The sequence below is a fragment of the Callorhinus ursinus genome, unplaced genomic scaffold, assembly GCF_003265705.2.
Source record: "Callorhinus ursinus isolate GAN/ISIS: 27379988/994484 unplaced genomic scaffold, GSC_fseal_2.0 scaffold19, whole genome shotgun sequence".
Classification (NCBI taxonomy): domain Eukaryota; kingdom Metazoa; phylum Chordata; class Mammalia; order Carnivora; family Otariidae; genus Callorhinus; species Callorhinus ursinus.
The window spans coordinates 1,353,794-1,377,620 of NW_027397081.1; the positions used below are offsets into that span (position 1 = coordinate 1,353,794).

The window sequence follows — 23,827 nt, forward strand, 5'->3', positions numbered from 1 at the left end:
ACTATACACATTTTTTTTTAAAGTAGGCTGTACACCCAACTTGGGGCTTGAACTCACGACCCTGATATTAAGTGTCGCCTGCTCTACCAACTGTGTCAGGCAGGTGCCACTCTTGGTGGAAGTTTTAAGTACAAAATACAACAGTTTGTTTCCTAGCTATTTGTAAGTTATACATAATAGGGTTGTTAACATATTATTTCATTGTTAGAGGTGCAATTTAATGCAGAATAATGAAAATCAGAAGTTCTTTTTACTGAATTAAGGACTCTAAAACGTTACTTAAATGAACTTTAAACATAGCTTAACTGTATTTAGATTTTGTGTGTTTTCACCAGGTTTGAACACATTAATTGACAGTAGTGTTGTGATGTAATGACGTCTTTGAGCACCACTTTGACTGTTGATGAGTAGTAATTCTCAAGATTACGGTTTGTTGTATTCATTTCAGTGAACCTAGTTTAAAGAAACTCTTGCCAAATACATGTAGACTCTAGACCTATTTGTGCAGATTTATCAATTTAAATAAATTTGTTTTAATATTTTATGTTTTAGGTTTTGGCTGTTAGAACAATTCATGAGAAGCTTCTTTATTTTTTACCTACCAGTGAAGAGAAGATCATATGCCTGACTCGAGTATTTGAACCTTTTACTGGCCTGAATCCTGTGCAGTATAATCCATATACTGAGGTTGAATATATATGTTTTTGTCTTTATAACTTCCTGTTTGTATTGTTCTTCTCAAAGGCAAGTATTGAAAATATTAAAAGTCTAATAATATTAATTTGTTTAGCCTTTATGGAAAGCTGCAGTGTCTCAATATGAAAAAATTATTGCACCTGCGGAACAAAAAATAGCAGGAAAGTTGAAAAATTATATTTCAGAAATTCAGGATAGTCCACAGCAGGTAAAATATTGACATATTTTATTTTTACTATTTCCCTTAAGCTATTTTGGGAGATATTTATGTATTTACCAAGTTGATCGATTTAGGATGAACATGTACTTTTTTATTTTATGTTAGCTTCTTCAAGCATTTCTGAAATATAAAGAGTTGGTGAAGCGTCCAATTATAAGTAAAGAATTGATGTTAGAAAGAGAAACTTTACTGGCAAGACTTGTGGACTCAGTTAAAGGTAAAAGTTTATGAGAGATTATAGTGTTTGCTTGAGAAAATATTTTTGTAGGTTACTTTTTCTTATATAACATTTAGGATTAGGACTATATAACATTATATGCTGAAGATTAATTTACTATATTTGGTATAAATTACAGATTTTAAAAATTAGTTATTTTCTTCTGTCTCATTTGATACATGGTAAAGTCCCTGAAGGTAAACAACCAAGCCTTAGAATTTGTCTGTCCACAACCTTTCACTTAGTACTTGGTGCACAGAAGGCACTTAGGAAATCTTGACTGAATGTGTATAATCATTTATTTGATTTATTTAAATTTTACAGATTTTCGGTTAGACTTTGAGAATCGATGCCGAGGAGTTCCTGGTGAAGCATCTGGACCGCTTTCTGGCAAAAACCTTTCGGAAGTTGTTAATAATATAGTTTGGGTTCGCCAGTTGGAACTGAAGGTATTAGTTTTAATAGATGTTGAAGAACACTAATTGTAAAATGTGCTAAATTAATATGGAAGGCACTCTAGAACTCTAGTGAAAAAATGAAAAAAAAAATTCTCTGCTTTCTTTGGCATTTCCATCTAATTTTCATGTGAAGTGTAGAATTCTAAAAAAGTGTACAGAGGAGGTTTGAATGGTCCACTCATTTTTTATGTAGAGATAACTAGCACATCCTTTATCATTCAGGTGCAGTTCCACGTAAAGTGCCTTCTTAAGAAAATATTGAAGGGGAAATCACCTTTTATATATTTTCAAAGGGTTTTTTTTAATCCTTTGAGATTATCACTGCAAAATCTTTGTGGTTGCAAACTCTATCAGCAAGTATGTTTATGTAGGTAAATCATTCTAGGTTGAAAGGAAATTAAAGGAAAGGTGAAATGTAATTATGACACTGCCTAAGATTAGGGTCAGCAATTTATGTATTTAACAGCTACTCTTTTAATATTTTGGTATTATCAAAATTGATCTAAGATTCTTATGTACAGTGTCTTCTATCTGACTCACATAATGGATGTTCATTGGTTATGGTCTGTGATTAAGAGCAAGCAGACATAGAGTGTTATAAAGCCTATCATGTTGGAGAGTTCTACTTATTCAAGGTTGTGTTTTTGATGTTCTGTTTTCTGAAATAGTCTACCCAATTTTGTCAGTCAGCTTTCCAAAGTGCTAGATCATGTTCTGTGTACAGTTGTGGAAGAAAGACATTTCTTTCCCCTAATTGCCCTTCAGATTGGCAGATAGGTGTGAGCTCTTCACCAGAGCACTAAGCAAAGGACCACATTATTGCTGCACATGTGTAGGAGCGTCGCTGAGTTCGTGGGGGTCTCACCCTTACGATGAGGCCTCGTATGCGTCACATCTGTGTTTGGCTATTCTGAGTTGTACAAGTCAGAAGCAAAGTGGGGGTTGATCTTCTCACCTTTGCTGGCAAATCTTCTCTCCTACTGTTTATAGGTGGATGGGAAAGTAATTTCTGAATCACACATCAGAGAAGGTGGTTCATTTTATGCCAATTTTGTAGTAAGTATTAATATATTCTTGTAATATTCTTGTGATGTGGCTTTTTAAGGTGGAGGATACTATCAAGATTGCAGAGGCTCTTTTATCTGACTTGTCGGGATTTCGATCTTTCCATCGAAGTGCTGAAGATCTCTTAGACCAGTTTAAACTGTATGAACAAGAACAATTTGATGATTGGTCCCGAGACATTCAGTCTGGTTTGTCTGATTCCAGATCTGGTTTGTGGTAAGTACAGATACACTAAACAGTGACATCTGGGCAAGAATCTTGTTTCTTATGCTATTAACCGAGTTTTCTCTGTTCTCTCCTTTGTCCAAACTTGCTGCCACCTGGGTGGCTCAGTCGTTAGGCGTCTGCCTTCGGCTCAGGTCATGATCCCAGGGTCCTGGGATCGAGCCCCGCGTCGGGCTCCCTGCTCAGTGGGGAGCCTGCGTCTCTCTCTCCCACTCCCCCTGCTTGTGTTCCCTCTCTTGCTGTCTCTCCCTGTCATATAAATAAATTAAATTAAAAAAAAATTTTTTTTTTGGTTAGTTTTTTATTATCAACTTTTAAGTCATTAAGGTTGGGAACTTGGAAGATAGAGTTAGTTGACTGCCCACCTTGCTTCTCGTGCATGTTTGTCAGGTCTGCAGATTCTCCTTTTAGAATGAGGCTTTCCTCTCCTGTGGTGTGTTGCTGTTGGTATTCATATATGTTTTTCTACCTTTTCACATTAATATTTTTACATTAATGTAAAAATATTTACAGATTTTATTTATTTATGTGTTACAATATTTATGTAACCTTTTTACATTAATATTATTTACAGGGATACACTGTAAGCTATAAAATTTCATTATTTTAAGCTCCTTGAGGTGGGAAGTAATCTCTTCATGAAATACTACTTTGGTGCCCACCGTAGGGTAAGGGTTTGCTAAACACTTACTGAGCGATATTGAACCTAATTTAATTGGTTAACCTAATTATTTTAATGCACATTTAAAATGGATGATCTGGAAAAACCATTGTTTCTTTGGTCAGGTAAACTTTCCTTGGTATATTACTGTACTTTCAGAAACTAGTCATGTTGTAGTTTTTAGAAACTTGTTACTTTTCAAAAAAGTAACTTTTGTTGCTTTGTCCATAATATGAAATTCTGTTTATTTTACCTACACTGCTACAAAGAATAATTAGGCCACAAGGGGTAGCTTCTTAAACTGAATAAATAGTTTTTTTCCCTTACCTTGCATTTTGGATGTGGAGGAAGAAGAGAAGAACCGAAAGGTGCTGGGGTGTAATGATTCTAACCTTATGCCATTGAACTCTTTCCCCTCCTACTGTCAACCTAAAATATGATAGATACGCCAGACCTAAAAGAAGAGTTCTTTAGTCAACTAATTTTGGGAAATGTTGACACTTCTATCACTGCAGCTCTGGTGGAGATCCACTCTGTGACAGCATGCCAAGGGATTGAGACCTTCTCTAAAGAAGTCTGTTGAATGCTGTTCAACCCAGTGTTTCCCAGTTGGCAATGAAATACTTGGACTCCTGCTTTTTTTTCCTGGGCAAAACCCTTTATTGTTGCATAGAATCAGCATGTTTTAGAATATATTTCAGGATATGCTGGTATGTAGAAAGTAGTTTTGAAGATTAGTTTCAAATAAAGGCAAAGAAAATCACCATTAAAATTTTCTGCAGGGAGTCTGCTTCTCCCTCTGACCCAACCCCCTCTCATGCTCGCTCGCGCACTCTCTCTCTCTCTCTCATTCTCTCTCTCAAATAAATAAAATCTTTAAAAAAATTTTTTTCTGACAGGCTATCTGTTCTGTTATAGGAACGTTGAGGCTACATCATTATTCTAAGCCACTTTGAAGTGCCTATTTTTTATTCTGCTTTATTATATGTGTTGATAGATGGGTGGGATAGTTTTGTTCTTTGCTTTTCAGTAGCTTACTTTCTAAGACCTACGTTTTCTTAATTGTGAAAGTGATTTGAAGGAATAAGCATTATGTAAACATGATCCTGAAAGGGAAGTCATGAAACTATAATACTTCTTGACTGATTAATTAATTAATTAATTAATTTTTTAAAAAAGATTTTATTTATTTGACAGAGAGAGAAACAGCGAGAGAGGGAACACAAGCAGGGGGAGAGGGAGAGGGAGAAGCAGGCTTCCCACGGAGCAGGGAGCCCGATGCGGGGCTCGATCCCAGGACCCCGGGATCGTGACCTGAGCCGAAGGCAGACGCCTAACGACTGAGCCACCCAGGCGCCCCACTTCTTGATTAATTTAGCTCAGTATTTTCACAATCATGCTGACTCGAGTGCCCTGATTTAAAAATTGCTATTGTAACATTTACAAGAAACATGAAGGACAGCTCTTAGAGAAACAAAAGTAGAGGAATGAAACATTTGAATATATCTCCTCCTACCATTTTGATGTTCTTTATCATTGATCCTTTAATAAACACATTAAATAACCAAGTAGGCTGACTCAAGAAATACTTAAGGTATCCTTTGGAAAATGAACCAAAACCTTTTCTCTTTATGGTGAATATGATGCCAGTTTTGAGTCTGAGTGGAAGGCTAAGAGATTGATTTTACTGATTTCAAAAACTGCTTGGTTGAAATATTAATGTGATGGTGTATTTTGGATATTGCAGTTTATTACCAAGATCTGAATTGTGTGATACTATGTGAAAATAAGATTGCTTGAAAACTATAATTAAAATTTTTTTTACTTTGAGTTAATTTTATATTTACAGAAAAGTTGTAAAAACTGTTGCGTTTTTCGTCTGTCAAAAGAGTGAGAACATGAATTTTAAAAAGTTATTTTATCTTGTAGTATCGAGGCTAATAGTCGAATTATGGAATTGGATCCTAATGACGGATCATTAAGAGTGCATTATTCAGATCGGTTGGTGATTCTTCTTAGAGAAGTTCGTCAGCTCTCTGCACTTGGCTTTGTTATTCCTGCCAAAATACAGCAAGTTGCAAACATTGCACAGAAATTCTGCAAGCAAGCAATTATTCTTAAACAAGTATGACATTATATTTTTGAATATATGACTGTTCTGAGTTCATTACATTACAATATTTTAAGGGGTTCGTCTTCTAAATTTGAGTTTTTTAGGCTAACAGAATAGCACAAGTCTTTGGAAATTAAGGTTTGCTAAATGACTACATTACAAAATTTGCTTTGCAAATCTATATAGGAATTCATTAATTTGTGATATGATTGTTATTGTTGTTCATTCTAAAAGCATTTGGAAAAATAGACTGTTATTTCTCCTTTTTTCCTTTTTCTTTCGTGTTGTATGCATGGATCTTCAAGGACCTTCTAGTCAAAGGGCCCTCTGTCCTTTGCTTGCCTTCGAGGGGCAGATTCTTAGAGAATTACCAGGCTGATGGGCTGGTCACTATTTTTCGCCATTTCATGGGTCTAGCTGTTTACCATTTTGCCATCATGTCATTTTTCTGTTTAGAACCAGCTATTATGGCCACACTGTCTGTCTCCTTAGGGCAGAACGCAAGGCCCTTCTTAATCATGCTCTAACTAACCTAACCAGCTATGGCTTCCACTCCCTACCCTCTGAATGTGTCTCCATGCACGGATCTCTGTCCCCTCTTATTAGAAAACTCAAAGTCCTTTAATTCCCCACTCATAAGTCATTTCTTGTGTGTCCTTCTTTAGCTGATGTTCCCTATTCTGTATGCAGTGTGCACATCACTCTTGAACGCTTTAGGGAGTACTGGATTTTTTTCATCTTTTGTTTTCACTGGATTAATAGACCGTGGCGAGCAGGAGTAGTATCTTAGAGGCAGGGGCAGTGTCTTGTGGATCTCGGCCTGTCATTTATTCTTTCAGCAAAGATTCCTTGAGCACCTGCACTGTCAAGCACAGCGTAGTGGGGATATAAAAGTGAATATACTGCTATCATATTCTGGCACAGGGTTCTCAGCCTTGGCACTGTTGACATCTTGGACCAGTTTTTCCTGGGGACTGTCCTGTGCGTTGTAGGATGTTTAGCAGCATCCCTGGCCAGTAGCACCTGTCTGCTCCTGACAATCAGAAGTATCTCCAGTCGTTGCCAAATGTCCCCGTAGGTGCAAATCAGCCATGGTTGAGAACCACTGGTCTAGCAGCGAGAGCAAAGTAAACATTGAGTTCTCATTAAATATCAGGGCTTCTGGAAGATAGATGATTTATGTTATTTCCATTCAACCCCCCACCCCCTATTTTTCAGTGATCTAATTGGGGATCAGATTCGTAACATAGCTTTTCTGATGCTACACGGCTAATAAGTTATGTAGCTAGGGTTTGATACCAAATCTGACCCCAAAGCCCATATTTATTCCATTATAGTTATATACTGGTGACAGATATTTGAAAAATTGGTAAAATATTTAATTTATTATGAGTATTTTATTAGAGATTTTTGTAAGTGCTATGAAAGCATAGAGGTGGGAATTTTCAGTTATTTGCTGGGTGAGGGTAGAGGGAGTATCAGCTAAATCCTTCCAGGGGAATGCTGTTCGGTGTGAGACTGGAAGGGTATATGTATATTGTCTCAGGAGCACAAAGGGGAGGGTGGGTGAGCATTTCACGTAGAGGGACTGCATCCTTAAAAGCAGAGAGGCTCACTTTTGTATCCTCTGTATTTAGTGTGATGCAATAGGAACTCAAACGGTGAAGGAATGACCATATAGTATTTGTCTTTCCCCAGGGAAATCTATTTACGTAAACCTTTACTGATGAGCAGGTATGCAGCTAGCGTAGGGAGGGCGAAGTAGGAGTTGGTTAGATTGTAGTGCGGCCAGATTGCTGTAAGGGTATGTATTCTTTTGCTTCTAGTTTTTCTGATTAGGCTTCTTCTTGGACTACTGTTGTGCTGCAAAATAGTACAGTGGATGTTCTCCACCAAATAAGCAGATTTTCATATGTACTAGTGGAAAGAAGAGGACTCTATAAAATCAGTTAGGATTTTTTTTTTTTCCTGAGCCAGAGAGAGATGGGTGGGAGGGGCAGAGGGAGGATCTGAATTAGGCTCCACACCCAGCACCTGAGCCTGCTGCGGAGCTCGATCTCACGACCCTGAGACTGTGACTTGAGCTGGAATGAAGAGTGGGATGCTAAGCCGACTGAGACACCCAGGCGCCCCCATGAGGACATATTTTTTAAGCACATACTCTGGGCTAAGAATTTTGTGAGATTACAAAGATACAAAGATTAAAAGACGGTCTTTGTAGACTCCTTAGACTCACGCCATGGTGTCCACTTGATCCACTTCCCTGAACTTCTCCTTTTCCTCTGACAGAGTTGACAGTGGTCTCTTTTGTTCATCACGGTACCTTGTAGCTACTTCTGTTCTTTGATTCACTGATTAATTCATGTAACACTGAGCGCCTTCTCTTGCTAGACACTGTTCCTGAAGCTGTCATTCTAATTTGGGAGGTGGCAAACACACAGGGAGGTAGTTTTAGGTAGTGGTGAGTACTCTGAAGAAAAAGAAAACACAGGGAAGATACAGAGTGGTCAGGGTAGGCCCTGGTGAAGGCTATAACATCGAGAAGAGGAGCGACAGAGTGGCAGCAGAACCACACAGGCGTCTGGGGGAAGACGTGTGTGCAGGGAGCAGATGCCATGCCGAGTTCCTGAGGCAAGACTCGGTGGCTTAGAGATGCAGCAGGGAGGCCCGCATGGCTGCCCTGCACTGAAGGTTTGTGGTGTGGCTGACGGCCAGTTGATGTGAGATGTTGGTGCTGGGGGAGGGCCGTGGGTCTTGGGTTTGGATTTTATTCCTGACTGTATTGGGAAGCCATTGGGAGATTTTAGGTAACAGTTTTGGGATTTTGGATTTTCTCAAATGCACTGGGGAGTCATTGGAAGTTTTTGAGTGGGCACAGGTATGGTATGATTTCTGTTTAAGGAAGGACCATTCTGGCTTCTTTGAATGCTTTGAGAAGACAGTAGGAAGCCATGACTGGAAACAGGCACTGGTCTTGTCAAGAGACGAGGCTGCTTGGACTGGTGTGGGACCCATGGAGGTGGGCGACATGGCTGGGTTTAATACATGTTTAAGAGTGTAGTCAGTAGACACCATTGATGTGGGATGTGAAAGAAAAGTGAAGGACAACTCAAAGTTGTTTTGGTCTGAGAAATAAATAAATTACGTGTTATGTACTGAGAAAGGAAGGAGCAGGTTTGGAGAGTTGTAAGAATGAAGGGTTCAGTTTTTAGCATGCTTTACTGGTTTCCTCTGTATTTCCCTTGATATTGTGAACTTCTTGATTGCAGGGACTGGGTTTTATGGTCTTTGTTTAATCAGCCCCGGGACATGATTTGGCAAATTATAGGAACTCAACACATAATTGTTGACTACGTATATTAATACATGCATAATGCTATATTAGAGATGAAAAATATTTTTTTTAATCTTAGCATGAGAAGAGTTAATATTTCCACTCAATTAAAAATGAAAACAAATGAAAAATTAAGTGTTATTTATTATTTATTGCTAATTGGACTTTTACTTTGTAGGTGGCACATTTTTACAATTCTATTGATCAACAAATGATTCAAAGTCAGAGACCAATGATGCTACAGTCTGCGTTAGCATTTGAACAGATAATTAAGGTAAATGGACTTTCTGTGTTGTTAGAATTAGAATTTACATGTGAGGTGCTCCTTTTTTTGGTTTTTTAGTATACCCTTCCACTTAACATTGATCTAAGGCTTTGTTTTGTTTCCCAATGACTTCCTTCACTCTTAACAAGTAACGTTTTTCCAACTGTAGATTTAAATGGTTACAGTGTTTCACATTGTAGGTGCTGAGTTTGATCGTTTGATTTCATATTTATAGTATACAGTTGTTGTGCTATTATATTTACTTATTCACTGAAGTGTGAGGTCCTTATATACCAGAGTCTTGAGTGCTTTTCCATCATCTCCTGATTTTATAATTTGATATTCATTTTTTTGTCTGTGTGGTGTATCTAACCCATTCGGCATTAGAAAAACCTACAATAGTTTTTAAACTGTTACTATGTGACTGGTGGCTTTTTGAAATCTATATTTTTAGTCTTAAACATAAAATTTAAAAAAAAATAAGAAGAGGAATATACCCTTTTCTTCTTGTTTTATTTAAAGTGGATTGCTAGTTGTGATCTTCCTTAAGACTACCCCCAGGTTATGTGATTTTCTAGGAGGACTGATAGGACTCAGGGTATAGTTGCCCCCACAGCTAATTTATTATCTGTCACAGCAAGAGGATGCAGCGCATAGTCAGCTCAGGGAAAGGTACATGAGGGTGAGGTCCCGGGGAAACCAGGCGCAAGCTCTCAAGAGTCCCTCCCAGTGGAGTCACACAGGGCATTCTTCACCACCCCTCCTCCAACCCCCCCCCCCCCCCAGCAACAAGTTGTAATAAGTGTGAAGTGGTGTCTTACTGGGAAGACCATTAGCGACTCGGTGCCCGGGCGTTTACTGGGAACTGGACATGGAGGCATCTTCTACCTAACATGTACTAAAATTCCAGGTTCCCAAGAGGGGATCTCAACATGGTGTTCAGTGTAAACCATGTTGTTTCGGTGCAGTGAGCCGGTGGTAAACGTGAGCAGGGCTGGGGGGTGTGCTCCTAGGTGCCAGCTGAGGGTCTGTCTTGGAAGCAGGCCTTTGGAGGGATAGCGTGCAGACCTGCTCCGCTGACTTTGTTCCGCACACTAGATCTCAGGCTGAACATTTACTACAAGGCACATAACTCATAAATTTTATTAAAAACATGTTTTTTATTGCCAAAGCTCAATATGACTTTATAATGGAAAGTAAAAAAAAAAAAAACACTGACAGAAAAAAAAATTGTTTTAAAATTGTACCACCAAGGGATGGCCATTGTTAATAGTCTGGTATATATCCTTTAAACTTTTTTTCTGGGCATATTTACAAGTGTACTTTTGGAAATGGGGTAAGATTTTATTTTTCACCTAATAGATAATGTTTAATTATATACCTTTAGAACTTTTTCTTCTCTAATCAGTATATTCAAAGTAGCATCTGTTGATATTTCTATGAGAAATTGGGTTGTGAGAAGTAAATAATTGCATTTAGCATCTGTTAAATGAGACTGAAGAGTAGATAGAAACTAAGGACAAAGAACATGGAGGTTCTTTCTGATCCCCTGGCCGCTCACTGGATTGGAGAGCAGGGCCTCTAGTTTAACTAACTTCATAATCTCTAGTAATACAGCAGGAAGTCGTGTGTGGTAATTACTAGGCAAATGCTTTTTCAGCTGTTCCACAGAGGATTCTGTTGGATTTATTATCCTTGTTAGTTTCATTCATTTTTCAGCTATTGATTGAGGGTCTCCTGCATCCAGCCCTAGTTTTTAGTATTTGTCCTAAGTGTGTAGTATCCTCTACACTCACATGGGGTTGTAGTTTTTGCTTCAGTCATCAAATAGGATTTAAGAAATTCACGAGAAGAAGGACAGTTTATTTTCCTCATCCCCGTGTTTTCCTTTGCTTTTTGAAGTTCTGAGAGGACCGCCTTTGGCCAGGCTTTAAGAGCAGGTTTGCTGGAGACAAATTCTCCTGGTTTTTCTTTTCTGAGAATGTTTTTATTCCCCCTCTTTCCTGAAGGATGTTTTACCAGGTACAAAATTCATGGTTGGCAGGTCCTTCAGCACTTGAAGAATGTGGTTCCATGTGTTCCTGGCTGCGTGGTCTTAGCTGGGGATTCACTGCGGGTTGAGTTGGTGGTCCCTTCTGTGTAGCACATTGTTTCTCTCTGAAAAAGTGAACTGTAGCGTGAGGACTGGGTGAGTGTGTGTGCTCGGTGTTCTGCTGGGCCCTGCAGATACCATGCCGATGATGGTGAAGCATCGCCTTGCGCTGCCTCTGACGACGGGAGCAGGAGCTCAGTGTCCCCTCTGGCCTCGCCGGCAGCTCGCAGTGCCCTGTCGCCCCTCAGTTCCTTCCTGAGCCCTGTAAATATGGCTGCGAGGAAGCACGGGGCTAGCTCGCGGCTCTGTTGCAGCAGAGTGGGGGCGGCGGGGGGAGGCCCCACTGGCTCTTCAGCCCCACCAGCGTTACCTTGGCGGGGGACTTGGAGCACGGCCTGCTTTGGACAAGCGATGGATGGAAGAAGGTTGGCTCTCTGCAGAGTGGTGGTTTTTCTATCCATGTTTGGCCAGAGTAGGGCAGGTTTGCTAAAAATGTTTTCTTTTGTTAGGCCACTGTTTTCCTAGTCCACTGGCTAGAGGGACCAGGCTTCTTGGGGGGTGTGTGTGTGTGTGTGTGTGTGTGTGTGTGTGTGTGTGTTTTCATTCCTGGAGGTAGCTCCAGGGTGGAGGCTTGTCCCCTGGCCCGTCCTGCATATTTGGGAGACAGAAAAGAAGCGTGCGACTGTGTTTGCTCAGTTCCCCAGGCCTCCAGGTTGTCTGTCTTCCTCGGCTCCTTCTGTGTGTGTGTGTGTACTGTCATCTAGGGTTGTTTCGCTATAAGAGGAGAACTTGGAAAGGATGGAGCTAGTCAATTTTGCTAGACTGCCTTACCATTTATAAAAAGGAAAAATTACTATATGCTTTTTTATTGCAGATCAGTGTTAGGGATAACTGGACTTAAGATGTCTGTGGAGTCTTTAGGAAAAGAGAAATGCATTTAAATGCTAAATGATGTTTGTTGTACTTTAGAATTCAAAAGCAGGAAGTGGGGGAAAGTCACAGATTACTTGGGATAATCCTAAAGAATTAGAAGGCTACATCCAAAAACTCCAAAATGCTGCTCAGCGACTTGCCACTGAAAATAGAAAACTGAGAAAATGGCACACTACGTTTTGTGAGAAGGTATGTTTTATAGTGTTGGATAGACTCTGACTAGTATTATTTAAGTGACAATTGGGATATGATCTTAAATACTTTTTATTTGGAAGTCTAATTACCTAACAGACTTAAAGTTGCAGAAATAGTATAAAGTTCACACTTACCATTCGACTTCCTCTGTTGTTAGCAACTTGTATCACCGTAGTGCGTTTATCAAAACTGGGGAAGACGGCTTTGAATTTTCCAGCTTCCTCGCCCATGTCCTTTTCAGGATCCTACCTTGCATTGAGTCCCGGACGCTCTGCAGGCCCCTCCTCCTCAGGCTTTCCTTTGTTTCATGACCTTGATATTGGTAGTTGTTTATGGACTGCCTCTCCATGTTTTCTCATCAGATTGGGGTGATGCAGTTTTGACAGAAATCCAATGGTGTTGCTGTTTTGTCTTTGTGGGGGCGTCAGTCAGGTCTTCATGTGTCTTATTATAGGTTGAGTTAATTTGATCACTTGGTTAAGGTGCTGTCTGTCAGGTTTTTCCACTGAAAAGTTACTGTTTTTCCAGGGATAATTTGAGACTATTATGCTTTAATTTTAACAGGTGGTAGTTCTTATGAATATTGATCTGCTTCGGCAGCAACAGCGTTGGAAAGATGGATTACAAGAATTGAGAACTGGCTTAGCCAGTGTAGAAGCTCAGGTGAAGTATGCTTTACTTGGTGTCTACACTTCGAATATCACCTTTTCAGAATGTGAATCTGTAAATTGATGAAAAATCTTTAATGAATTCCTAATTTAGAATTCTGAATTACATGCAAAGACCACAAATTGGCAATAAATAAAAAAGGAGTTTCCATGTGTCTTATGAAATGTCAAATTTCTCAGTGCAGACTCTGTATTTTCTCTGACTTGGTGCTTAAATTTTATCATTCCTTAGTTTGCTTTTAGGTGATCGTGACATCCATAGAACACAAAGCTGAGTTTAGGCAGAAGCCTGATAATTGAAATAGCTTTCAGTATGTTTTCCCTTTTTTTGGGTAAAATTTCAGTTCTGTGCACATCTTGATAGGAGATGATGTATATGAGAGTGGTTAGCACAGGGCCCGCTGCATGGTCGGTGGTACTGGGATCTTAGCTGAGTATGAGTTTGGTGTCCCGCACAAGTACATGCATTTCTCAGTTCCTCAGATCTTGAAGAAAAAACAAAAAGTATTAGGATCAAGTTATTTATGGTTATGTGGATGCAAAAGAGTGTATAAACTGTCCTGAGCATCCTTATATTTTAAATTTATCATTTTCTTAAAAATGTGCAATGGAGTATTTAGGGAGTGGAAAGGGAAGAGAAGAGCTGTACTTGATGGGAATTTTAGAAAGAGGACCAAGTTCATAAAATAAACCAGCTTCTGTTACTGTATTTTTTTTAGCATCATAAAATACAGTCCACATGTAAAATCCATTTGGCATTAATTCGATGTTTCAAGTTTTGCCGAGCTTTAGTGTAGTGTCGAGGAGCCTAGAGACGTCCATGTCTGATCTGTGAGCTGCTCCGCCACACGTAGCAGCCACGGAGTTGTGTGCTGGAAGACGTTGAGAATGAGGGGTTTGGTTTTGGTTTTTGCTCATAATTTTATTTTGTGATATAAACTTTAAATGGAAACCGCCTTCTACTACCTGGTTTTTAAGTAAAAGCTGTGACTAACCCGTGTCAGGGGTTCCAGGCGAGTGACATGTGTGCATGGAAGCAGCACTGGGACCACCAGCTGTACAAAGCTCTGGAGCATCAGTACCAGATGGGCCTGGAGGCCCTCAGTGAGAACCTGCCGGAGATCAGCGTGGACCTGACCTACAAGTAAGAGGGGAGGCCTGGGTTCATTCACAGTCTGCGGTTTTCTGACACCTCCACTTTAAAGTTATTTACTTGTTTTTAGACAGGGACGGTTACAGTTCAGGCCTCCTTTTGAAGAAATCCGGGCTAAATATTACAGAGAAATGAAGAGGTTCATCGGCATTCCCAATCAGTTTAAGGGAGTGGGTGAGGCCGGCGATGAGTCTATTTTTTCTGTTATGATTGATAGAAATGCAAGTGGATTTTTGACTATTTTCAGCAAAGCTGAAGATCTATTTAGGAGATTATCAGCTGTTTTACAGCAACATAAGGTATGGAACATGTAATTTTCTGTTATTATAACATTTCATCTGGTTGGTTGAATTAGTACTAAGTGTGCAATCTACAGCTTATCTTGTGTGTCATAATATAAAAATGGCAAGGCAGAGAGTCAAGAGTTGAGGATTCTTACATAACCTACATTTATACCATAGATAAGAAAAAAGTTATACTAAGATTTTTTTTGTCTTTGACTATTTGAAAATTGAGAAACTAGTTGTTGCATCAACATGGAATGGGACAGGATTCTGTCATGTCAATTTTAATTCCTCTTAGGAAAATATATCCTTTTCTTTGGTTGGGGAGCAAAGCTTGGAGTGAAGCAACGTCATTAAGATGATGTAACTTTTGACTGTTGTTTGAGTGAATCCTACCAGCCCTTCAGGGATACTCCCCAGCTGCATTCCTTGGTCATTCACCGTTTGTGTTGCTCCGGAGATGGATGACTGAGAATTCAGCCAGTTTCTTAACTGCCTTTGTGATGCTTCTTCTGTAGTTTAGGTTTCTAGAATTGACTGGATCTGGATACTTTCAGATTTGGAGTGTTGCCTTTGCCAAACTGAGTCTGTGTATACATCAGATTTGAGAAGAGAATCTTAAAAAAACGGTTTTTGCGATCTCTTAAGAAAAGTTTTATGATGACAGTACTTTTTTATATTAAATAGTTTTTTTCCTCTGTTCATTCTTTAGGCTCTGCAGTAATGGCTTTATTTGCATACTTAAGTTAAAATTTACATGAATACCTTACATTTGTCCGTTTTTAACAGTGTTAATAGTTGGACCCTAAGCTTTTAAATGTTAATACATTAGTACTGTTTCTTTACTAGTAATGTTTTTCATTCTTTAAATAGGAATGGATCGTAATTGGGCAAGTTGATATGGAAGCTCTAGTGGAAAAGCATCTTTCTACTGTCCATGATTGGGAGAGAAATTTTAAAGCACTGAAAATAAAAGGGAAAGAAGTAGAGCGACTTCCAAGGTATTGGAAGTTAGAGTCGTATTTATGTACCGTAGCAGTTTCCGCCACGAGACGGGAAGGGTACTCCTCCCTTGGTGGTGTTGAAGTCCGGTCACCTTCTTACCTCTTTTAAAGCTCAGCTATGACACTTGAGTATCATCAGAGTTGGACGTTGCTGAGACTAAAGAAAGTTTTCTCTAGAGGTTCTGCTGGCTGGGACCTAGCTGGATAGAGTAGACTGGGGGAGAGGCTTGTACACAGACTTGGCACGTGGCTCACACATCTGACTCCGGTTTTGTGTTGCTCTGCTTCCTTTCGGAATATGCCCTGGCAGTCCCCCAACACGGTGCTGCATCTGGGTGTTGCCCTTAACTGTGCCGGAGGCCCTCTGCGGGGCACATCCTACCCAGCTGCTCAAGAAGGTAGCTCTCCCATCATGTTAGTTACTATTAATTGTTATTATTAGTACCAGGTGGAATAGTCTGTTCAATCCATTTTATTTTTTTATTTTTTTTAAAGATTTTATTTATTTATTTGACAGAGAGAGACACAGTGAGAGAGGGAACACCAGCAGGGGGAGTGGGAGAGGGAGAAGCAGGCTTCCCGCAGAGCAGGGAGCCCCATGCGGGGCCCAATCCCAGGACCCTGGGATCATGACCTGAGCCGAAGGCAGACGCTCACCGACTGAGCCACCCAGGCGCCCCTTGAACTAGAATTTTGACAGCTAGAAATGAGAATTGAAGGTTCAAGCAGAGATTTCCAGGAGAGGGATTTATATGCTGAAAATAAGAATTTGGTTAATGGAGAATTTGATGAATAAATGTTTTATTAGGAACTAGAGGGGATGTTCCTGAAAAGGGGTAATTAAGGAACAGATTTGGGAGAGTTTTCCATTCTAAGATAGGGAATTTGGATTTCCTTCATATTAGAGTGGTTAGCTATTGAAGATTTCTAGACAAAACTGTTGTCAGTACCTGTACGTTAGGGATGTTAATCTGGAACTTATGAGTTGTATGGTGGAAGAAATAGATCATGGAGGAAGAGAGGTTAGTCTGTCATCACCCAGAAGACCGCAATAATTAACTGAATTAAGTTGTTGGTACTCAAAATGGGGAGGAGGAAATACTATGAAATATTGTCAAATACCTTGAGGTATTATGAGGTCTTATCTTTGGGAAAGATGAGGGGTGAGGAATGGAGAAGGGATTCATGACCTGTGAGTTTGAGCTGAGATGATTTAGGTAATGATATGCCATTAATATGGGTGTGTAATGTTTGTGTTTGAGGTTTCTCTTCTCTGTCGGGTACTCTCTGAATCCAGGCTTGCTCATTCTGTTTGCCTGCTCACAGACCTCTGCTGTTGTCAGTACAATCTGTCTGTCCTTCAGTGTAGACAGCTTTCCTAGTTTGCCCGCCAAAGCTAAATAAAACAAAAAGAATGCCTGTCCTTCATTCCTTTTTTCCAGTTTGCTATTTCTTGCTAATAAATTAACATGAGTTCATGTAAGCTCAAATACGCATTTACACACACACAGATAGTAATTCATGGGGACTTCTTAGAAATATGCTATGAGATTAGAAAAGTGATATTCTCATGTTGTGTTTTGGATGCAATAGGAAGGATATGGTTTTGGGCTAGACTGTCTAGGGCAATGCCATCCTATCTACGGCTGAAGGGACCCTCATTTTCATGTTACCAATATTTTCGAGTGAAAGGTAAATTCAGTCTGTCCATGGGATTCTGTAGTCCGTGGGTACAACTCTGCTGCACTCAGACCACTTTATGTTAATTCATTAGCAAACTATGGTATAATTAATTTCTCAGGTTTACTAAAACCATCTCTTCTTATCAGGTATTAGAAATCTTGACATTTTATGTGTCACAGTTTCAATAATTATATAAAATTTCATGTATTAAGCAAATTGGCTCTTCTGTTTTGCTGGTGAAGACCTGGAGTTTAAACTTTTGCAGTTAGTGGGTGACAGAGAATAAATAAAGCTTTAAGGGAAAATTATGTTTTTATAATAGAAGTGAGTATTTAGCTCATGTAATTTGCTGTCTAAAATGTCACCTGGCTCTGTGCTTCAAAAAGAATGAGTAGCTTTCTAACTAATCTCTGTGACATAATTTCCAGCCCTCTCTTAACTTTGCGTAGTTTAAGATAAATATGAAATTTCCTCAGAGGAACAAGTCTGGTTCAACTTCTCTTTACTTAGAACATTACAATTTGCATGAAGGATACCGTGCAAACAGTTAGTGTTCTTAAAAAATGAATGCCTTTTTTCCAATCATTAAAACAGTACATTTGCTTTATAAATTTTTTAAAATATAGAAATTGCTCTGAATACTTGACGTTTTAGATATATTAGTACATAAAAATTTGGGTTTTACTGTATCTTGTTATTTAATCTTTAGTATTTTGTCTTGTTATTACCTAGTCCTCAAAAAACTTGATTTTTAATTGTATGGATATATAATAATTTATTTAGCCATTTTTGTATTTAACTTGTTTCTAATTTTTCTCTATTATAATTGATGCTTTGAAGAAGATACTTGTATATAAATCTTGGAATATGCTCTGGAAATTTCCTTAGGATAAATTCTAAAGGTGAAGTTAATAAGACAAAGAATATGCCTATTTTAAAATTACTTGATATATGGCTAAATTGCTTCTCACAAAAGTTCATGGTTTTATACTCTGACCAGCGGTTCTGAGAGTTCTGTTTCCCCACACAATTGAAGATATGAATTAACAATTCATACTTGAATTACAAAAATGTAATTCATAACAATTACATTTTTGTTAATTTGATCGGTATAAAGTAATATCTTACTGTTTTATTATCTTAGTGCCTTAATAATCTATATTCCCCTGTCTTTGTTTTCTTTCCCTTATCATTATTGTTTGTATATGACTGCAGAATAGTGAATTCATGTTATATTCAGATAAGTACATTGCACACTGTGACAAGTAAAGGGCTTGTAAATATTTAAATATATTCATGTGAGACTCTAAAAAACTGTAGTATTATAACAAAATCATTGTTTAATGAAAACTTCGTAATAGTACGTGGAAAGCATTTTTACTAAATGAAATCTAAATGTGCTTAAAGATCACAGTAATACTTTCTGAAATGTGTGCTAAAATCGTTACAACAAGACTCTTTTCCTCTAATAAGTCTTTTTCATGTCAAAGTATGTCCATTGGCATTTTTCAGTGCGGTCAAGGTAGATTGTTTAAATATTAATTGTAACCCTGTGAAGACTGTGATTGATGATCTCATCCAGAAGCTATTTGATACGCTTGTTCTTTCTTTGAAGAAGTCCATCCAGGGTAAAGATACTCTTTAATTTTTATTTTAATTTAATTTTATACATAAAGGCATACACTTTGATAATTAGAAATGTAAATCCCAGTGATGATTAAAATCAACCAACCTAGAAAGTATTATGAAATGAAGTGTTCTTAAAATGATAATTTTAATAAAGTAGGAAAGTCCATATCCAACTCTTAAGAGGTCTAAAAATGGAAGGCATTTTTACTATTTACCATATGAGCAAGTATCAGTTTGTTGTATATGTTACTGAGAAAGGTAGGTAATTCTGCTAGAACGTATTCCTTCTTTCAAATTACTACTGTTTTCCAAAATTCCACATTGTTTCTTTTTCCATTAAACTGAGATGTGTTAACATATTATCTAAAAGACTGGAAAAGTTACCAATTTTGAGCAAAATTTACTAATAATGAGTACATTTTAACTTCCTCAGAATTTTGAGGTATAATGTGAAACAGCTAAACTTCCATGACGAGAAATTTCTTTGCTTATTCTGTATTTTAAAATTTCGTTGTATGAGCAAATAAAAATTTAAGATTTAATGTATGCTATGTAGTGATGACTTCTAACTTAACTCTTTATTTTTAAAATGATGCAATGGAATCTTTTTGGTGATAATAACATTCTGTTTCAATATCACTTAATTCAGCTCACCTACATGAAATTGATACATTTGTTACTGAGGCTATGGAAGTTTTAACAGTTATGCCCCAGTCTGTGGAGGAGATAGGCGATGCAAATTTACAATATAGTAAGCTACAAGAACGGAAACCAGAGGTGAGGATTGCAAAGTAAAGTTATCAATTTATTTGAACTGTACTGGAGATGTTTCTTTTTTTAAATTTTATTTTATTATGTTATGTTAGTCACCATACATTACATCATTAGTTTTTGATGTAGTGTTCCATGATTCATTGTTGAGATGTTTCAGTTAGGTAATATTATGTGACTATTTAGAAATATCAGGGCACCTGGGTGGCTCAGTTGGTTAAGTGACTGCCTTGGGCTCAGGTCATGATCCTGGAGTCCCGGGATCGAGCCCCACATCGGGCTCCCTGCTCAGCGGGGAGTCTGCTTCTCCCTCTGACCCTCTTCCCTCTTGTGCTCTTTATCTCTCATTCTCTCTCTCTCAAATAAATAAATAAAATCTTTAAAAAAATAGAAATATCATATGATTTCAGTATTGCAAGAGAGTATGTATTATCTGGTCCAGTTGGTCAGCTCATGATTGGACTCTTGGTGTTACGTTGGTGCAGTGAGACAGTAACAGTCCTATTTATTACTGTCTTCAGGAGTACTTACAGTTGGTTTTATGATGTGCCGTGTTAGAGTAAGACTTTACTTAAATAATTCATGCTGTTACTTCCAGGGTTGTAACTTTAGGATGCTGAAGTGTGAGGTTAGAGCTGAATTTAGGACTACACACCCCCTTCCCGCACACACAGTACACATACACACACACATATAATAGAGTGGTTATATTATGGATGATTTTAACTGTTTAGAAGAAGGAAGAGAAATAATTCAAGTCAGGAAACTTTTATGTGTCCCTCCTGTGTGATAGACTTGAAATTATAAAGATAGTTCAGAGGTAAGTGAAATAATATACTTTCACGGTGTAACACAGAGGGGGGTTAGAGAAAGAGGAATGAGTGTGTCTCCTAGAAGTTTGGCTTGAGCAGCTGGGAAGCTACTGGTATCATTTACTACGAATGGGAATGACTGGAAGAGGAAGATGTTGGGATTTTGGAGGTGGTGGGGATTGAGATATGAGATGGAAGTTGAATGAGGAATGGGGAACGTAGAATAAAGACTAGAGATGAAAACTTGAACGCCATCTTTATGTGCATGAAGTGCGAAGCCATGGGATGGACTAGACCATGGGTTGATAGCAGACAAAGGAGGCTGTGGGAGCAGGGTAGAACATCCCAAAATTTAGAGTTGAAGTGTAAGAGGAAGTACAGAGGAGACGGAGAGTGAAGTGGGAGGGAAGACACAGAAACGAGGAGAAAAGACATGGATGTCACATGCTAGGGCACCACATGAGGCAGGAAGAGCTAGACAAGATCTCTGGCACATGAGCTACATCAGGACTTCAGGGTTGATCCTGTTGATGCTGGGCAGTCTTTGCTGGGCTCTAAGCAGCAGGATGTTACAGAATTGTGTTTTATGTCTCTCTGTTGCCGTGCGGATTGGATGGAGGAGGAGTGGGGGCAGGCTGACTAGGAGACTGTCATCCTGTCTTTTCAGGCTCATCTGAGTCCTGTTCACATGTGGGAAATTAGAGCCTTACTTTCTTCTTTCTCTTCTACCGAGTGTCCTAGTGCAGAATGGCTCGATTCCATGTTTTCAGTTGTCTTTTTCTTAAGGATCTTCATGACTTTTCCTCTCTGTTGAGTAGAATAATGTAGTTTATTTCTGCTTTTAGATAATCCCTAATCTTAGTTCTTTTAGAAGCCCTTTTAGTATTTTCTTATGAGTAGAACTGCTATAGTGAGAACTCTGCCTTGAATAGCACCGTAGCATTGTCCTTATTGATTCACGGTGTCACTCAGTCTGTAGAGCACCTTTATGATCCTTTTTTACCCTCATGTTAGACGGCCTTAGCTGGGTTTGCATATAATAATAAGTTAGTATTAGGAGCTTCATATCCAGGAATTTAACAAACCATTTCAAAGCAGAAATCTTGATTTTAAAAAAGCTAGTCATGGAACAAATAAGAATAAATGAACCTTAAGAAATTTGATAAAATTGGTTTTTTACGTGTTACTTCGTCAACCTTTAGATTTTGCCCTTATTCCAAGAAGCTGAAGATAAAAACAGACTTTTACGAACTGTGGCAGGTGGAGGTTTGGAAACAATTAGCAATCTGAAAGCTAAGTGGGATAAATTTGAGTTGATGATGCAAAGTCACCAACTTATGATTAAAGATCAGGTAAGAACCTGTTAGTCATTTTCTTAAAATGGAAACTTGATTTTTTCTCACTTAAGATCTCTTGCTTATCTTTATTCCGTTACAGTTCAGGTAGATAAGAATTTTATATTGCTGATGAAATTGGCCTCCTCAGCACTTCCATGTAGTAAAACATTTCACATAGTTGATTTGCTTCCTGCCATACAAAGAATGTATGTCGTATTATTTTCAGTTTTTCTTATGAGCGAATTTGTTTGCCTACTACGTATGGCGTCTTTTAAGGGACAACCTGGTAGCTATACACAGCTCTTGTACTTACGTCCCATTGACTGAACTTACTGTTTGGCGTGGGTGACCGGGACACGCCCCCTTAATTAAGCAGCTGTATGCTCGTGTGGGACAGCTCTAGTCATTGGTCAAATCTTTTATCACATCAACTTTGTTGAGAGTTGTGGTGGAAGCTGCTAATAACATGAATGATTTTTTAATGATGATGCTTGCAGTATATCTCCTGTTGCTGAATATTTATGGTCTAATTTTGAAATCAAAATTTTATTGTACTTGAAATCAATAATTGAAAACAATCTTTTGAAAAATTGGTATTGGTGTTTATTCACCTCTAAATAGAAAATGTTAGAAATAAAATATGAAAGGAAAGTGAGATTTTACAATGAATTGAATTATATAAACTCTTGACTCTTACAGATTGAAGTAATGAAAGGAAACGTGAAGTCACGTCTTCAGATCTATTATCAAGAACTGGAAAAATTTAAAGCTCGTTGGGACCAACTAAAGCCTGGTGATGATATTATTGAAACTGGCCAGCAAAATGCTCTTGATACAAGTGCCAAATCAATAAAAGAGAAAAAAATTGAGTTTGATGATCTTGAAGTCATAAGGAAAAAGCTGGTGTATGTTTTTTCTTTAAAATTGATAGTAGTCATTTTGGTTTATATTTGTATATGTTAAGCCAGTAACATTCTTACATCTGTTTATCTTAATGTTTTTCTTTATAAAATTCTGTAGTTTTAAAGACAGAACTAAGAAGGGCTCATGCTGTTGCTTTCTTAGGAGTCGTGGCTGGGCTCTGTCAGGAGATGAAAAAAAAAGCAAATTTCCGTTTAGGCCTAGAAGTAGAACAGAAAACTAAATTGACTTAAAAGTTAAATTAGGGAGTTGGAATACTTACTTGCTTTCTGTGATTTTGTTGTATTTAAAAATGGGATATATAAAATTAATGGCAAATTGCTTTCAGAGACTCTGAGAAAAAAAAAATGAACCTAGCAAAATAATAAGACAATTTCAAGAAAAAATTGTTTTGTGTTACAATAATACAAGGTATTAAGTTTATTTTATTTTAAAGATTTTATTTATTTGAGAGAGAGAGAGCATACAGGAGCAGTGGGGGTTGAGGGGGTGGATGGAGGGGGAAAAGCAGACTCCCCCCTGAGCAGGGAGCCCGACTCGGGACTCGATCCCACGATCCTGGGATCATGACCTGAGCTGAAGGCAGACGCTTAATGGACTGAGCCACCCAGGCACCCACAAGGTATTAAGTTTAAATGTGGTTTTAGGTTTGGCCTCTTTTTGCGCAAATGCATCCATAAGATAGTTGTCTTCATGGGGGAGTGGAGGATTCAGTACCACACTTACTAAATGGCATTATACCTTTTATCTAAAAGGGTATCTTATATTCCAGAATCTAACTCTTGGATATTAATATTAATCTCTTCTCAGTTAATCTGTGAATATAAATAATTCTGAATATTTCTATTTTTATGATGTATATGATGTACATAATATGTGTTACCAGCTCCACTTTGACTCCTTTAGAAAAATGCACATTTATGAATTTAAAAGAGGTTATACTTAAAAGTTACAATAAAATTCTCACGCAGTCCCCCACTGTCTGGCTCACTGTCAGATATGCAGGTGTGCGCACATGCATGCACACACAGGGAACGCAGTTCAGTAATAGTGAGATGTAACAGTTTTTTAAGAATCTAATGATATTTCAC

General features: G+C 38.2%; 1 protein-coding gene across 4 annotated transcripts in view; it reads left to right on the forward strand.

Moving 5' to 3' along the window:
* The window catches only part of DYNC2H1 (dynein cytoplasmic 2 heavy chain 1), a 376,065-nt gene that overhangs the window by 11,072 nt on the left and 341,166 nt on the right, over window positions 1-23,827 (forward strand). For 3 of the 4 annotated variants that reach the window (XM_025893745.2, XM_073903659.1, XM_073903658.1), the window contains exons 7-22: window positions 553-687; window positions 791-904; window positions 1,022-1,133; window positions 1,458-1,582; window positions 2,697-2,872; window positions 5,472-5,667; window positions 9,168-9,263; window positions 12,316-12,468; window positions 13,039-13,137; window positions 14,147-14,286; window positions 14,366-14,594; window positions 15,453-15,580; window positions 18,779-18,894; window positions 19,545-19,672; window positions 21,681-21,830; window positions 22,515-22,720. In XM_025893745.2, coding sequence (XP_025749530.1) covers window positions 553-687; window positions 791-904; window positions 1,022-1,133; window positions 1,458-1,582; window positions 2,697-2,872; window positions 5,472-5,667; window positions 9,168-9,263; window positions 12,316-12,468; window positions 13,039-13,137; window positions 14,147-14,286; window positions 14,366-14,594; window positions 15,453-15,580; window positions 18,779-18,894; window positions 19,545-19,672; window positions 21,681-21,830; window positions 22,515-22,720 — 2,303 coding nt within the window. The remainder of the gene's footprint in view (window positions 1-552; window positions 688-790; window positions 905-1,021; window positions 1,134-1,457; window positions 1,583-2,696; window positions 2,873-5,471; window positions 5,668-9,167; window positions 9,264-12,315; window positions 12,469-13,038; window positions 13,138-14,146; window positions 14,287-14,365; window positions 14,595-15,452; window positions 15,581-18,778; window positions 18,895-19,544; window positions 19,673-21,680; window positions 21,831-22,514; window positions 22,721-23,827) is intronic. The other variant, XM_025893740.2, reaches the window with a different exon arrangement.